The sequence below is a fragment of the Ooceraea biroi genome, chromosome 6, assembly GCF_003672135.1.
Source record: "Ooceraea biroi isolate clonal line C1 chromosome 6, Obir_v5.4, whole genome shotgun sequence".
NCBI lineage: Eukaryota > Metazoa > Arthropoda > Insecta > Hymenoptera > Formicidae > Ooceraea > Ooceraea biroi.
Window position 1 is genome coordinate 4,391,498 of NC_039511.1, and position 17,711 is coordinate 4,409,208.

A 17,711-nucleotide genomic window follows, 5' to 3' on the forward strand; every position below is an offset into this window, starting at 1 on the left:
GCAAGTGTTGCCGCTATATGTCATTTATGATTCATGGCATCATATGGCATCGAGTACGTGAGTTAAAATCGGATAAGAATTAAGACGAAGTAGAAGAGTAAAAAATGGCTTCGTGGATGAGAGTGGCGTACAATTGTACCAGAAGATATGCCACAGCTAGCCGTGGCCACGGCGCACAAGGCCATGGCAGTTCAGGTGAATGAACAAATTAATTCAGTGCTCCATTCGCACATTCGAGAAGACCGAACCTGTACTCGCGCGGAATATTGTATAATCGACAGTCCCGTTCCTTTCGCAACGGAATGTTTCTTTTTATCGAACATTACCTATGCAGGCCTAAGCATTATAGTTCGTACTTGAAAAATATTACGATGATTTATTTTATTTTTCAAATATAAGCAATTGGCATGCATCTCGTGGAAATCATCGGCAAAAACATTACATAACAGTGACGCCGTGTTTTACAGAGGCGACGGTACTGCTGTGGAAAAGGCTCTCGCTTTTCGTGGGTTTCCCAGCGATAGGTCTGGCAATGGTCAATTGTTACCTGAATCACGAGGCTCACAAGCACGAGGAGCGAGCAGAGTTTATACCGTATGAACACATGAGAATTAGAACCAAGGTAAATATGTTTGGATAGAATAAGTATGCTATGACAACAAATAAATGCAGATCTTCACAAGACTTACTTCTTGTGGAGCTTACGTTCTGTAATTTTATTTTTAGCCTTTCCCATGGGGAGACGGTAATCATACTCTTTTCCACAATAAAAAAGTAAATCCTTTACCTACCGGTTATGAAGATTAGAGGATAACTGTTGTCCAGTTTGTAATATGTACGTATGTGTTAGTATCTCTGCAATATACATATACAGAGCATTGTCTTGTCAGAGAAGTTCTGTCAATAAATTAGTAAAGATATAATAAATATGTATATTCTTTCTATGTGTCAGAATATTTTTGTAAATAGAGAAGTTGAGCTAAAGGAACATACATCGAGTAGTAATTGTATAAATCATTCTTTATTAAAGTATAAAAATTAATTTATCCTTAAGAAGTGCCTAGAGGAAAAGTAGTGTTTGAACCTCATGAGACTTTACTAGCTTGTTAATAATATAAATAAATAAAATCTGATACAGAAAAGTGATAAAAGATGATATATACAAACATAGGAACTATATTTTCAAAGCAGTAACTGAATTTTCCTGATATCAATATTTTACAGCTTTATTTAAGTTTACATTTGCACAAGTACATTTTTGTCAATATATTTTTATTACCACTAAGAAGTGAGAATAAAAAAATATGTATATGCAAATGATAGAAATCAAGAAAATTAAGTATATTTAAATCTTAATAAGTTATTAAGTATTTTTATTACTTAGTACTTTTATTACGTGATCACTTAGTATTAAGCTTCATGTATCATTTAGCAATTTATAAAAAATTCTCGTTAAAGAAATTAACACGTCAAAGTTTTATGTAGATGTATACATGAGGTTTAGTACCATTTTTGAGTGCTCTAAGAAAATTATTAAACATTGAAATATATTCTTCAACGATTTCAAAATATACTCATTGAAATCTTTGAATCATACGATAGATAACACAATTATTATTCTAATATATAATATACATAATATACAAAAATAAAGCGACAATTGTCAAAGATGGCACACATTTGTGCATTTACCTGATAAATATAATAACACCTAATATAATAAAATACGCTTAATAAAAATAATGAATACTGACTTTTCACAATTGCAACAAAATGCATTGTTCTTATAGTTAACTAAAAAAAGATCTTACTAAAAGAATTAACATTTAGGCTGATTAAAATTAACTGATATTTTCGTAAGAATATGTACGTTTACAATCTTGATGGTGAAAGGATTTCCAATACAAATTCGAGCAACGCCTCGAACAATAATGAGCGTCCATGCAATATGCGCAGAGTACCGTACTATCTTTTTTACAGCGTAGACACGGTACGCATTTTTTCTCCAGTCTTTCTTCCAAATTGTTTGCGCTCGATGCCTCTTCCTCTTCTGTCAATGATTCCAATGTTTGAAGAACCGTATTGGTATTGCCCATTTTCTCGAACAACGATGACGATATGCTCCTGATGTTGCAGACATTCGGTACATTCGCAGTCTCGGAATGGGTGTTTACTGAACTACATTTAGCAATGTCGGCATTAGATTCATTGGAAGCTTGCTTTACGTTCAAACTGAAATCGTCACTGTTCGATTTAGGATCAATGTCTTCCTGTCCCAGTTCTGTGGATGCGCTATCGATAGATTGCACCGAGTTTTCTTCGGGAATATCAGCCACTGATTTCTGAAGCTGCGTCTCTTTTGCTTCTAATTTTGCTAGCTCGTCCAAAATAATATCCTCTTCCTTGGTTGAAAATAAATAAATCAGTTGTAAATCAGTTGAATCTATGCTAGCGTCATTCGTTTGAAGACGTACTGATTCTAAACACGGATATTCTGCGTGTTCATTCCCTGTCGCATTACTCGATAACGAAACTTGTAACAGATTTGGTTCATCTTTCCCGGAGTGCGAGGATAACTTACCGCTTTCCAGCTGCGGTTCTAGATCTGTTTTCACATCTTCGTCAATATATAGTCGTGAATCCATACTCTCATCCAGTTCATCATTGTCACGAGTTTCTTCAGCTTCGAGATAAAAGTTATTTAGTTTGTTCATGAATTCCTCTTGCTTGCTACGAAATGTTTTATTTGTTTTACCAGCTACAAAGGTATCTGGAAGTAATTCCTCTGTCAACTCTGATAATCTTTTATCACGTAGATCTTCTTCCACACTTTTGTCAACCATTGTGTTATCGCGTGACGTTGCTTCGATCGAGTGTTCTTCTGTCGTGTTTGTACATTGTGATATTAATATCTTTCTACTTTCGTATTCATCGTTTTCATCACCGAACAAACTTTCTGAAGGCAGAAGAAAGTCAATTGAGGGTTCTGCAGACAACCCATCTCGTGTTTCTGTAACTAACTCATCTCGTGTTTCTGTAACTAACTTATCCAGCACCGGCATGGATCTCGACACCATTAGATTGCCTAAATTATTATTATTATTGTTGTCTAATGTTTCCTGTGTTTTCTGTATTTCCTGCGTTTTCTGTATTTCTTGTGTTTGCTGTTTTTCCTGTGTTTGCTGTGTTTCCTGTGTTTGCTGTATTTCCTGTGTTTCCTGTGTTTTCTGTATTTCCTGCGTTTTCTGTATTTCCTGCGTTTTCTGTATTTCCTGCGTTTTCTGTATTTCTTGTGTTTGCTGTGTTTGCTGTGTTTCCTGTGTTTTCTGTATTTCCTGTGTTTCCTGTGTTTGCTGTCTTTCCTGTGTTTGCTGTTTTTCCTGTGTTTGCTGTGTTACCAGATTTGTATCATGTTCTTGAGCCGATTGAGTTTCTTGAATGTTGTTCACATATTTGTCTAAAGATATATAAAAGAAAAGCAATTTCTCAGCTTGATAGAACAAAATTTCGCTGCCGTTTCGTTCAGATACCGTTTGCATAGTCATGTAATATTGTAAATTCTGATACAATATAATCTTCTGTATATCTGTTAAAAAGCTCAGATTGAATTTATAGTACAAATCATAGTCTGTCGGGTCTGCTCTCGTGCAGTTTGCTAAACCTAATACTGTGCCTCTTGATGAGGAAGAAGGATTCGGAGTACTTTGTGCAGGATAGATTAAGTTCTGCGGAGAAGTTTTCGCAGTACAACTTTGCGTTGCGTTTGAAGCTGTCTGGCGTACTCTTTGTTGCGAGTTAGGTGCCTTATTCAACGTTTGACTGTTTCTTCCGGACCTGGGTCTGTTTGAAGTCTTTTTGATGTTTGAAGCATTCTGCAACGTATTACTTGGTGGATTGTTCGGACGTATGAATGTATTCATGGGCGTAATTACAGGTAGGTTTTGTTGCAAATTTTGTACATTCGAACTCAATGGTTGCGGAAATCTCGTCAAATGTCCCATCTGATTGTTCATGAAAATTGACCAAGCTTCGTGCACGTTGAGTGGTGCGTTTTGAGTTGTAGTAGTAATAGGCCTCGACGTATTGTCTTGCGGGACGAGCTGCAAGGCTACTAAGGGGGCTTGCATCTGCTGAGCTACAAATGGCGTTCCAAATGTTACGTTTGTCGCTGCATTACTAATCGCTAAATGATTCGACGAAGCATTAGGAGCTGTCATATTGAAGACAGATGGAGTGGCATTCATATTGCCTGTAATCTGACTTTTATCTAGACTAACACCTCGATCACATACGTAGGGTGGTGGGTACATTCCCATTCTTTGAGACATTGCTTGCAAGTTTGAAAGATGTATATTCGAGATATGTGCAGCGGACGCATTGGTTGGCTGTGCGCCATTATTGGCTTCCATTGACATCCTTAATACATTATCAAATTCCTTCATTAATAAATATTGCTTCCTAATCTGGTCGCTTACATTTTTGTCATGCTGACATTCAAATTTACCACATAACACGCAACGGATTAAATTATTACACGTTGCATCCGATGACGGCGTATTTGGAATGTTATTCATGTTTATCAAGGACTGCTGATTGCTAATATTCTGCGCATTTATCATCTGATTATTTCTTAAGATTTGCTGTTGATTAACATTCTGCCTTGGTACATTTGAGTGCATCATCATATATGGAACATTATTCCCATATTGTTGAGAAATATTTGGTGCAGGTGGTCTGAAGTATGACGCACGTGGAAAACTATTCATCTTCCGTTGATCATTGTTCGGATGCATTGCTGGACCTTGCAGATTGTTAAAATTCGGTAATCTCGTGCTCGCAAATCGTGCGCTTGGAACGCTCCCAAAAAATTGCTGCGCGTTAATATTCGCCGTTGAATTGAAGGTCGGAGGAATATTTTCAATCGGCATATGCAACAATGGATTTGTCAATACAGGTGCGGGTATACTATTTGTATTCGGTAGTGCGCATGAGAGTTGAGATGTTGAGCAAGGAGCACCTGATGTGTTGCCTGACGCATTAAAATTCGCAGGCGGACCTACAATACGATATGGGTTTTTGAGCGTTTCAATAGCTTTAACTCTTATATTATAACGTTTCGCAGTATGTTCGTCAACATTCTTGCCCCCATCGTTCGAAGAAACCTTCGACGATTGTTTATCCAAATCAGACTTATCCATAGATTCAACTGATTTAGGATTGTTTTCCGATATTGTCTGCCGTTCGACAGATTTTGCGCATTCTTGATCTGTTTTCGCATTCTCTTCGTTAGGCTTTTTTGTACTTGTCTCTTCGTTTGAAGTTGTACTCGAAGAATCCTGTTGTTGCAGGGAAGGAGCTGCACTATCATTGGTAATTTGACTAGAAGATAATTCTTTAACAGACGCAGTGTTCTGAGTATTCAATGCTGCCTCAGCGCTTTCGATGATAACTGCATCATCATCATTTGATGATCTCTCCGTTGCATAATTTTCATTCTCAGTTTTCTCGTGCGCGGGAGCAGTGTCCTTAAATATCGAAGTAAGATTTTGAATGAACTCGCCAAAGGAGACATTTGCATCGTGCTTAAACATGCTTGAGTTTTGAAAATTCGTAATATTCATTAAAGAGAGAGATGTTGTCATCGAAAACTCAGATAATCCAGACTGCGATTTGGGTTTTACTTTTATTTCTAGTTCAACATCACTCTCTTTGTCAGTTACTATTAAGGGAACATCCTTGGTATTCACGCTACTAAGTTCAGCGTCCAGTATCGGCATCGAGAGAGCTTCGTTAGTCGTTTTTGATGGAGTTATCATGATTGTCGTTGATGTTGAAGTACTATTCTGCATCTCATTTGACGTTTCATTATTGTCCGTTAAATTTTCGACATTAAAGGATGTATCGTCATCATCTTTGTCCTTATGGTCCGAAGATTTCTCTTGTATAAGTGTAACCGATAAATTCGAACTTACATTTTCTTCTGTGAGTGTATCTACCTTTGCTGAAGTGACTATATTTTCTTCGCATGGATCTTGAACTTTCTGTGGACTTTGTAGAATATCCTGCGCATTCGTTTCTTCCTTGACTGTATCAGCGATTTCTCGTTTCTCAAGGTTGTGACGTGAATGTAATATATGCGTTCCTCTCGTTTCCGCATTCATAATTTCTGCTGTATCTATTTTCGTCACAGGCAATGTGATTTTGTCATTACTTCTTGTATCGTTAGCGACATGTTTTATATCGGAAACGGATGAAGAATCTTTTATATGTTGTATCTTCATCGACATTGGACTCTTTATGTTCTGTGAGTTATCAGTCGAAATATTTATGACAGGATTATGTATTGATGTTTTTCTTTCTCTTTCATAATTATCTCTTTCCTTTTCCGCTGCGATACTATCCTTTCTACGCTGTTCTCGAGTGCATACATTGTGCGCTGTAAACTTTTGGGATTGTCGCATTTTTTTCGTCTGTTTCGCTTTTAACACTGCAGCTATGTCTTCTTCATTTTCATTAATACCCGAACAGTTGCCAAAGTATGTCCGGAAAATTTTTTTAACTTTTCTAGATTTTTTTTCTATTCTTACAGCCTCTAATATAGCCATTGTATCTTTTACTCTTTTTACATCTTCTTCGTAATTCTTTATTTCGTGATTTAGGAATATATTCTTATTACACGCTTCATGTTCAGTTTCAGTTTCCTTCTCTTCTGTTTGTTTCTCGTGATCAGACTCTTCGAGTTTTCGTATTTCGAATACTTTGAGTTTTTGTATTTCAATCCAGTCTTTCGTGTATCGTATCTTTGCCAGGGACATGTCCGAAGAATTCAAATCTATCTCCTTTTCAGCTTCCCAATCTGTTTTATTAGATGAGTTCTCGCTCTGCCAATCATCAAATGTATTTTCATTTGAGTTTATATTTAGTTTGTCTAAATCTATCTTCACTGTTATTGATGGCACGTTTACTTGCTCAGTCAACGGTGTCTTGTTCGATGACTTAATATCGCGTTGAGGGGAAAGGACATTATTTCTAGATTCATGGTCACATTCCTGTACGTTGAACCTATCTGAAGATTTGATCCGCGAGGAAATTACCTGGCTAATTTCCGTTTTATCTTCTTTTTGCTTCACACTTTTCTTCTCGTCAATATCCATCGCCGAGTCGTTAATATTTTTTCCATCGTCACTGACAATTTGTTTGTCAGTATAATGAATACCTCGGAATCTCTTCGACTGCTGCTCCTCTTTGGCATTATTAATTTCTTCAAGTATTACCACTTCATCTTTATCATCGTTTTGTTGTATTTCATCCGCTTTGCGTTTCTTCGAAAGAACGCCATTCATCTTAGAGCCGATATTAGTCTTGAAAGAACTGTGCTTTTCCGATTCTAAATGATTGATGCACACATCCATCTATACAGTTTATTTTCTAAGAAGACGATTTCTTTCAAAAGTTTTCATTTTTGGATTCTACGAGTAGAATCTTGTTAAGTTTTGACAATTCGTCCGCTTTGATGAAGCAGAGTCTCGATTTGCACTAATATTCCATTTTCTAGGAGAAAAGTCTCCGTGATCTACAGTAAGTCAATTGTTAATTTAAAAGACTTCTCTTAAACAGGATTTTCTACATAATTGTCTGACGATTTCTTCTTGAGCAAACTAGACTCTTGAACTTTTACGTCAGAAGTTTTAGTAATGTTTATAACAACTATCGATACTTCGATAGCATCGCTCACATTTAATCTTGCGTTACCGTTGGCAACTTCTTCGGTATCATTTTGATGGTTGCTTTGTTGGCAAAACAAAGACAAAAATGGAAAATCGATGAGTTCTATGTCCATAAACGATTGCGTTCTTCTAAAATATACAAAAATATATTACTTTATTAATTATATATACATCATAAATAAAATCGAAACAAAACAGATACGTATACAGATACATATGTGTATAATTATATGTATATGTGTGTATGTATAATATAATTTACATGACATTTATATGACAATTCCTTTGATCTAAATCTATCAACAATAATGTGTCCAAGCAAAAGTGTCCACACTTGTGGAATATCTTAAAATAATTTTTACTAAATGTTGACGTTTTTTCTCCTATTTAAAAGACAAAGCAATGTTTTATTATGCTAAATACTTTACGTACTAATCACTGCTACTAAATGAAATTCGATCTTTCGATATTAACATTAAATCATTCATAAGAAATTTATTAATCAGTACTTCGAACGAAATCACATTAAACGCGAAAAACTTACCGCGCGGAAAACTTATTACGCGTCGCGTTATACTTGATAGTGCAACTTGAAGTGAAGATAGTGAACTTGATTCCTCAGATGCAAATTGAACACTACAATTCACAAAGGTTTGGACGATCCTGTCATCTTTCCTTCACTGTCGTTCACTATATTATCGTTACAAGTATTCAGTCAGCAAAACTAATGCCTGATTGTTCACATTCTTGTCGGAAACTCGGCGATCCACGATTGCTCCGAAAGATATGCTCACAAGATCTGACTCTTGTAGCAAATATGCAAAAATCCGATTGAGACGGTTGTCGCGAATCTTACGGATGTGGAATGTTGGCGCGTCTAGAATAATTACGGGCGTGGAATATGAATGTGATGGCCAAGGCTCTTATTACCTTATCCGATATACTTTTCAGATTATACACGTTTACTCAGTCAGCTTTTTTTACATTTCTAACGTTACATTACTGGAACTTCGTATGTATATGTATATATGTATGTATATGATGCAAGCAGCAGCCAAGTTGCGAACGCGATATGTGGTCAGGTTGCAAATTGTGATGACTAATGCGTCAGATAAGGAGTTGCAGCTGCAAACTATACCCATTAGATGTAATATTTCACTGCTCATAGGATATTTTCAATAAAATTAACTATCGTTGGATCGACGACATTATATCGTGAATTTGATGTATGCTAATCGGGACTTCTGAAAGGAATTTTATCAGAAGATGCAAAGTTTATTCTAGTTTCCTTTCCTTTCTCCGTTAGTTATTTCTATTCACTATGTTTTTATGCCATGAGCTGTAGCCGTAAGGGCAAAAAGGTGTTATCATCACTAGGTCATAAAAATTCTATAGATAAACTATGGAATGTTGCAATAACGTGTAATAAAGATTACATAATACAGATTAATACTTGAGTCCTTTTGTGTATCCTGGCTCCGGATGCGATATACTTTTTAGATCCCCTATCATAGACTTTAGTGTTAAAATATACAGGGTGTTTCCTAAGTAAGTAGACAAACTTAAGGAGGATATTCCTTGGCTTATTTTAAGAAGAAAAGGTCATATAAACATATGTCCTAAACTGCTTTGTTTTCCAAAAAAAAGTACATCACTGTTTTCGTTCACTTTTCGTTTATTATAGAACAGTTTGTGTTATTGCAAATGAAACAAATGAAAAACAATAGTAACCAAAAAGAAAAATTATAACGAAAAAGAAAATAGTAACTAAAAAGAAAAATAATATCACAGTAACTGCTGAAAATGTCCACCTGCAGCCATGATACACGCCTCAACTCTCCTTTCCATTGATTGACGTACATGCTCAAAAATACCTGGAGTGTTACGTATTCTTTCACATCCATCTATTATACGATTTCTGAGATCTTCTTCATTTTGAATAAGTGTAGCGTAAACTAAAGATTTAAGCTGTCCCCATAGAAAAAAATCTACTGGATTTAAGTCTGCTATCCGAAAAGTGAACGAAAACAGTGATGTACTTTTTTGGAAAACAAAGCAGTTTAGGACATATGTTTATATGACCTTTTCTTCTTAAAATAAGCCAAGGAATATCCTCCTTAAGTTTGTCTACTTACTTAGGAAACACCCTGTATATGTACAAAATTCTTTTCAATATCGATAGTTACCTTTCTTGTCTAGTTAACTTAATAAAGTTCATTAGCTGTGATCATTGTGAGTTTAAATATTAGTGCGAGGATTCAACATGAATAAAAAAGTAAAAAATAATGAAACTCTGATGAGAATACGTTTCAATTGTCAACTGAAAATATTTTCTTGTTACTGTTAATCACACTAGATTTGTCGATTGTTGAAACATTCTCACGGAGAAACCACTTGCTCACTATTGCCGGCTCCGTATATATCGTAATCAATATTTAACGGACGTCCAACCTTGACGAATATCTTTCTCAGACTGGGGATGCTTCTCAGGTTTCAAGATTAGGAAAAACTAAGCAATAAACTTAGGAAGGGAAGGGACAAAATGGTCAGAAACACGAGATACAATGGAATGACTGAATGAATTGGTGCTTTGCCGCGTTGAAAACTATCGTAAAACTATTTTTATGTTCTTTCCTTACTAATCCTTACTTGAAAAAGCAAAAAAAAAGCAGAGAAGCAAAAAAGAGATATTCTAACGTTACAAAATTTTAAAATAATCTTGTCAACATTTGGGAGTTTCAATAATAATAATAATTGTTACATAATAAATGTGTTTGCGCATATTGTAAATGGATATAATAAATTAATTAATTAGATATCAATCAGATTAAAAAATATGTCACAAGGGCAAAGTGAGCAAATTTGAATTATCGTTTAATGCGCAATTATGTTACAAATTATGAGTAAAAAAATCAGTAAATTATGCAAAATTAATCGATTCAATGCATGTAGATGTTAAATTACCATTACGACAAAAGCAGACTGCATAAACACCGTTTTCTACCGTAGAAACATAATATAATACTAATATCATGATATCGCCATGCCTTCGAAGATTATAATTGAACCACAGTTAATGTAAATATCATATATATGCGACAAACATTCTTGAAAAATTAACGATTGCAAATCATGTGCAAAAGACAATCTGTTTGCCATTTTATGCCGATAACGTTTGCGATCATAAATATTTAATATTATACATAACACACATTACATATTTATAATAATATAGTAAGCATTTAATCTTACCTACGATAGAAACTCATCCACAGATTATCCGCTAATGTTAATTACATTAGTTCCCGATTCACACGTTTTAGAAAGTTTTAAGAAAATTTTAACAGAAATTCTGCTGGTCTTGGCTTATCTGAAACTATCACCATCATATCATGATTAGATTTTTTGATCAGCTTTGTCGTATAGAAGATATATGTATATTAAATAAAAGATTAGATCTCTCATTACTGTTTCACTATTTCTGTTATCTCTATATTCATTATTTCTATTGCTAATGTTTTAATATACAGTGCTAATCAATTTGTTCTCTCTCGAAAAAACAATAATACCGAGTTTCTGTAAAATAGTATTTCTGTAAGAAAGAATGATGGAAGTTTCACAAATTCTTTGATACGGTGGAAATTTTATTAAATTAATGCGAGATAAAATTAGAAGAAATTTCATACCTTGAATGACGCGTAATTACGATATCTTCGATGAAGTCGATGAAGCTATTTACTGACGCTATTGTCGTGATTGAGTTATTCTTCATCAATCGATGACTTCTTCTGCAAAGAATTTATTATCCAAGAAATGACTTAAACGAACCGGACAAAACAACTGAAAATATTATTTTTACTTTCGTATAAAATATCTCGAAATAAAACCTCAATACATAAACGCGAAGCTTCCATATCTCCGAATGGTCACGATTCCGTAAAACTCAAGAAAGTTTGCGATTCGAGAGTGATCCTCGAGAGTATCGGAACAAGATCCGGAGTAATACGCGTTCGACACAAAAGTAAACACTACACACTTTCCTGCGATATATACATATGATTTTGCTCGGCCCAAAGTTGTTCCTGCAGTTGTTTCCCTATCGATCAGAAAGTCGAACAGTATAGAAACAAAATACTTAAAGACATTGGTCCTTACGTAGAAATAAAACAAAACTAAGAATGTATAATAAAAGGGACTTTAGAGGACATTATACGTTAAGCGCCGAGCCTATTCTGTTTACCTTTCGTTTAGGCCGCGCGGTATTGCGCGGCCTAAACGAAAAGTTTACTGTTAGTCACCGGTGACCAACACGGTGTTTAACATCGCAAAAACAATGTATAATAACGCCATAATTTACTTTTAGTATTTTGTCCTTATAATCGCTTGTTCCTTGAAAATTCTTTTAGCAAATTTCAAAAGCATGGCGTTGAATTTGCATCTAAATACATTAGAATAACTTTTTGATATATTTAGTATCAATGCAAAAGAAAACGCATATATCATATAAAATGCACTTTAAAATTTACTAAAAAAAATTTTCGATGTATCAATATTCTGTTAATTTACAAGTCTATATTTCATTTATCGAGCCATAATTTTATACACTTTTTTTTTAAATGAAATTTTTTCGAAATTAAAAATTCAAGAAAAAAGTTTCTCTTGTGTAAAAATTTCTTTCTGCTCATTATGTTCATTGCTAAACGTAACATGCTCATAATCGTGATGTAATTTGAAGTCGTACCGTATCATCAAAGCAAAGATAGACGAGCTGATTCTTGGTAATGAAATCATTTGCGTTCCTCGCCTCGTTCACATACATCTCGCGTTTCTCTTTCCACACTGCCAATTCCGATGCGTCCCTCAATATTATATTTCCCTTTATATTGCGATGTAACATTTTCTGCAACATAACATGCTTGGTCTGTCCCGTCATACTTTCACTTAGTTTTGTTTTCATTCGTTATCGATATCATCAATCGATAAATAAGTTGATTAGGAGAGCGTATTATTTTCCTTAATAAAATCATTTTACAAATAATCAGAATTTTTGCCCGCTTAGTTTATTGCTACACTGAGAAAAATTTCGGATAAACCGATTAAATAGTGTTTCCGATTGTTAATTTTGTTTAAATAAACCGATTAAATGATGGATATATCCGATTACCTTCATCAGATATGTTCGATCATCTTTGTCTTAATACAATGTAATTGATTTTCCGATTAGATATTTTTCTCAGTGTACATGTTCCACCTGACTGGAAGACTATATTGCGTTATCAGCACAGACGCGCGCCTTGTAATCTTCAATCTCGTAGAAAGATATTCATCGCGATGTTCAATCACGACAGAGAATTCGTTGTGCCTACGTGCATCTTATCGCATGATGACAATGATAGTTTAAAATTAATTGCGATAAGGGCTAAAAGTAAAGGCCGCACGTTTCTTCTCCTCACCTTGCGACGTAATATTTTCATTACACGCAACACCGGTCCGTCACACGTTTATAGAATACACTGCGCGAACCAATATATTAATAGCTTATCACATTTTTTAAAACTTGCAGCGACGTCTTAATCAGCAACCTCTCTCGCGTCTACAGGTAGTTTACAGTTGTGCGACGCGTCCGAAAAACTCGCAGTGACGAGTCCTTATCAGTGAGTCCGTTTCCGTCAGCGGAATGCGACGGAACTGACAGAACTCGCATTTTGCCAGCCGATGTCGTCGAGGGCTCATCACATCGGGCCGGCGCATTCGCTTACGACTGGCTCCCAGTGTTTAATATTTTCTATCGCCATCACTCCGTGTTGGAGCTCACTGGTAATGTTGACCCCACGTGTCGCACTACGGTTATTTGTTTGGCCAATGGAAGAGTTGTTTACATGCGCGGGCCAATCGGAGCCATCGGAGCTGCGTGCACGTGACTCATGCAAGCGATACGAAGAAACGATTAAGCGATACCCAATGAGACATCGGTCACGTGGTGTGTTTAGACTATAAACACACGGAATAGTCTGCGCGGTCTTCGGTTGGCTGAGAGGTTGAGAGTCACATCGCAGATGATAGACAGAGAACAGATATCGTCCTGCGACGTGTCCCTTCGTTACCCGATGCTCTGCGATGTGGAGAGGCAATTAAGAAGAGTTTCAGATAGGGAACGAGCGAGTGGACGAAGATATATACGAGGAGTGCTGTATGAGGCGGCTTCCTTTTATCTCTATAGATTATCGGACAAGGAAATCATTCCAGACACTATTGTTTTTTTTATATATTGCCTCTTGAGAGACTGCAGTCTGCACTGTGCATGCTTATAATTTAGTTGGCGCCGCTTTCGAGAGCTTTCACATTTACTTGTGCACAAGGGTTGCATATGTGCACATGTGCGCTGCGTAAGAGATAAGATAGAGGCAGAGATGGCAATAATTAGTTACTTTTCTATCTAATTACACAAAAGTTACTACCTAGTAAACACTTACATTAATGTTACATGTAATCAATAAAACGGAATGTTACAAGTAACATACATAAATGTTACTAGTAACTTACTAGTAAATTGTAATTTCCCACTCAGAAATGTAACATGTAATATAGCAGATGTTATATTGCAGTTATGTATTGAAGTAATGTTTATATTATGTTAGCATAAAGTAAATATGTTGTTTACGTGTACATATAGGGAATCTTAATGGCTATCCCAACGTTTTACCATCATAGATGGATTATCAACTGCAACTTTGGTAAATTAAACGACACATAGATAACAGTTGCTTAGATCAACTGTACGTTGTATCATGTATGCATCATTTAATTAACCAAAGTTACAATCGATAATCCCTCTATTATGGTCAATAAATGATTGGGATAGCCTTTAAAATTTACCCTGTATATGTAGTTATATATAAAAGGTAAATAATTTCTTAATAAAAGACAAAAGTATTTCAAAAACTAATTTAATAAAAAATGTCTTGTATCTAAACCTTTTTGGCATATTGATAACATAATAAATGTTTTTCAATTATTATAAATACAACATAAAACATTTATGTAATCAGATTAATTACATATAATGCTATAACCTTTCCTAACGTCTAATCATATATAAAAACAGAACAATATTTTTATGCTGCATTCCGATGTTCACTGCCAGTACTGAAAATCTGTAGTGTACGCGAAAACTACAGATTTTCAGTACTGGCAGTGAATAACGGAAAGCAACCTGAATCATACATAAACTTGCATCACAAAAATATCACGTAAAAAAATAGTATTTAATGTGATTTAATTTTTTTAATGTGATATTCTTGTGATGCAAGTTCATGTATGATTAAGACTGCGTTCTAATATTCACTATCAGTAAAAGTCTGTACTTGACGATAACTTTGTTTAGTACTTGCAATAAATATCGGAACGCAGCCTTCATACATAAATTTGTATCACAAGACTATCACATTAAAAAAAAGTATTACATTTTAAAGTAGTTGCAAAATTTTTAAAACTAAATTATTTCTTTTATTTTTTGCAAGATGTATAATGCACGATATTTTACACACAACGCACGCACGCGCGCGCACCCACACGCATACACGATCTAAAATGTGATTAAACTAGACTGCAATAGTCTCTAATATAATATAGTGTAATAGTTGAACTATAATAGTCTAACAGAAAACAATTTTTTAAACTTCCTTTTAAATTCTTGCAATTAATATAAATTTTCATATCTTTATCTATTATTGTAACAAAATTATGTAAATATATATATAATACTTTATATAATATTAACATAACAATGTTATATAGCAGTAATATGTAATCCAGGAAACATTGTAACATTACATAGTAACAAGTATAATATATTTTAGTTATATTTCATAGAAATAACATATGTTATATTGTGTATTACTATCATGTTATATTGTTGCAACAAACAGTGTTTACTGGGTACTTACCAATGTATCGAGTACCTAAATTTTTATCGTTATTTTGTTATACGTGTAGCGAGATGCTACTCGAGCTGTTACTCGATACATTTGTAACGTGTAAAAAATTTCGTTGCGCGTTACAAATGTATCGAGTAACAGCTCGAGTAGCATTTCGCTACACGTGTAACAAAATAACGATAAAAATTTAGGTACTCGATACATTGGTAACTAGTAACAAGTAACGATCGATACAGATTTTAGACATCTCTGGATAGAGGCAACGTGAAATTGTTATCAAGATAGGTAAAATGAAACAGATTAAAGGCCGATTTTTCCAACTTCTTGGTAAGTTTTACCTGACAGGTACTATATCTTTATCTCTTTTTAGGACTTATCTGAAAAGAGACAAAGATACGCTAAACCTCTTGAACAATCGGTCCTAAATCAGATTAAGATAAATCTGTGACTGTACAAGTTCAATGAAATTGTACAAGTCACTCATAGCGTGGATAGAATATTTGATGAAACTGGTGGAGGTTTCGGTCACGTGTCACGCAATGCAACGAAAATAAAAAGTGTACAGCTTTACTAGATGAAGAGACCGTAGATTTTTAAATAAATGAATTTTAAATAAATTTTTGAATAAATTTGCTTTCTCACTTTTTTGCGAAATGCGAAATCACATCTTCACGAAGTCCTTTCTGTTTTCTTTTTTTTATTTACTGGTGTCTTTGATCTACCTTACTTTACCTTACCTTACCTTCGGTTCGCCTGTGGTTTCTACCTTCTTTTGAAGACTTAAAGATTTTGAGGATGGCACTTTAATACCAAGTGGCGCCTGTTTCAAGATTAGATTAGAGAGAGTTTTTTCTTTATGAAATATTTAAAGTGCCAATAGCCAAATACTGTCGCGGCTTTTATGGTACTTCAAGGGAGATCGTAAATAACTGAAGCACAAGGAATGGAGTTGGAGAATGAAATATATTGATCCGTGCGGAAGGCGATCAAAAAGGGAAGATATGCTGTATCTGACTGTGGCAGTAAAGATATTTTAAAAAACTGTTGTGTGAAGTATTATGCTCAGGAAGCACGATTGTTTTATTTTGTAAATAATTCCTATTATTCTCTTTAATCGATTTAACCCATATCTTCGTTTCTTCAAGTCCACACATGATCCTGTTCCGGATAATAAGGATATAGTTTCTTTGTTCAAAAAGAAATCGCCGAATAATTATTCAATGCAAAGCAGTAAGAATTAGCTTTCGCCGTTGAGCTCAATCCCAACCTCTGATCTTGAGTATTCGTTTATAGATAAACTGCTGATAAGTAAGAGGGAGTTATCACACTCTTCCGGGTCGGCTCTTTCTTTCGCAGAACTTAGAACGAGAAATTGTTCTTGAAATTGTACAAAAATATGATATTGCTCTATTACGAACGCAATATTTTAGTGTCGTAACAATTGAGTTTGGCATCGGTTTTATTGTTCCAAATTTTTTATTAGTTTTTCGAAGATTGTAAAAGCGTTGAAGAAAATCATAAATATTAGATTCCAGCTTATCGCATTTGTTTTCATTAAATTCATAAAATTTCGCGTTTATAACTGTATAACGGATAACGGAAATTGAAAAAATTAAGATTCGCTTTCAAGAATAATGTTAAATAAAAGTAACAAATCATTGTCTTAAATCGTTTACGGCAACTTTGTCGTCGTCTGTCGCGTTGCATTCTTTGTATCAGCCACGGCTCGCACGAATGAGAAACCTATGGATGCATTCAACGTTCCATTTTTCTCGTCGTGAAGAAAATCGGTAAAGTCCAGCCCAACCGATCGATACGAATTCGATTGCCGCAATTTATCCAGATCGAAAAACTTTACTCCATGTATCGTCGGCGAACGTATTATTTGACTTGGGAGAGAACTGCGAAATATGTTTCAAAAAATTTTTCCGCACGGACAAAGGACACGCGTGACAATCTCAAGTATAATTTGAAAGCGACTAAAAGAAGCTTCTTACTTTTTTATACCTTTGCTGCCCATGTTCTGACTATTATTTATTAACGTAAC

At 34.8% G+C, this 17,711-nt stretch overlaps 2 protein-coding genes across 2 annotated transcripts; one reads left to right on the forward strand and one right to left on the reverse strand.

Annotated features, from left to right (window-relative positions):
• The first annotated feature begins 16 nt into the window (after positions 1-16).
• LOC105281623 (cytochrome c oxidase subunit 6A1, mitochondrial) lies at positions 17-927 on the forward strand. The gene is made up of 3 exons (XM_011342969.3): positions 17-195; positions 468-622; positions 727-927. The coding sequence occupies exons 1-3, from the start codon at positions 105-107 to the stop codon at positions 805-807; spliced, it is 327 nt and encodes a 108-aa protein (XP_011341271.1). The 5' UTR covers positions 17-104; the 3' UTR covers positions 808-927.
• Positions 928-1,841: 914 nt separating this feature from the next.
• Positions 1,842-15,777, reverse strand: LOC105282185. The gene is made up of 6 exons (XM_026970442.1): positions 13,181-15,777; positions 12,469-12,627; positions 11,615-11,823; positions 11,414-11,515; positions 10,980-11,103; positions 1,842-7,856 (listed from the first exon to the last, which is right to left on the reverse strand). The coding sequence occupies exon 6, from the start codon at positions 7,410-7,412 to the stop codon at positions 1,842-1,844; it is 5,571 nt and encodes a 1,856-aa protein (XP_026826243.1). The 5' UTR covers positions 7,413-7,856; positions 10,980-11,103; positions 11,414-11,515; positions 11,615-11,823; positions 12,469-12,627; positions 13,181-15,777.
• Between the last annotated feature and the right edge of the window lie 1,934 nt (positions 15,778-17,711).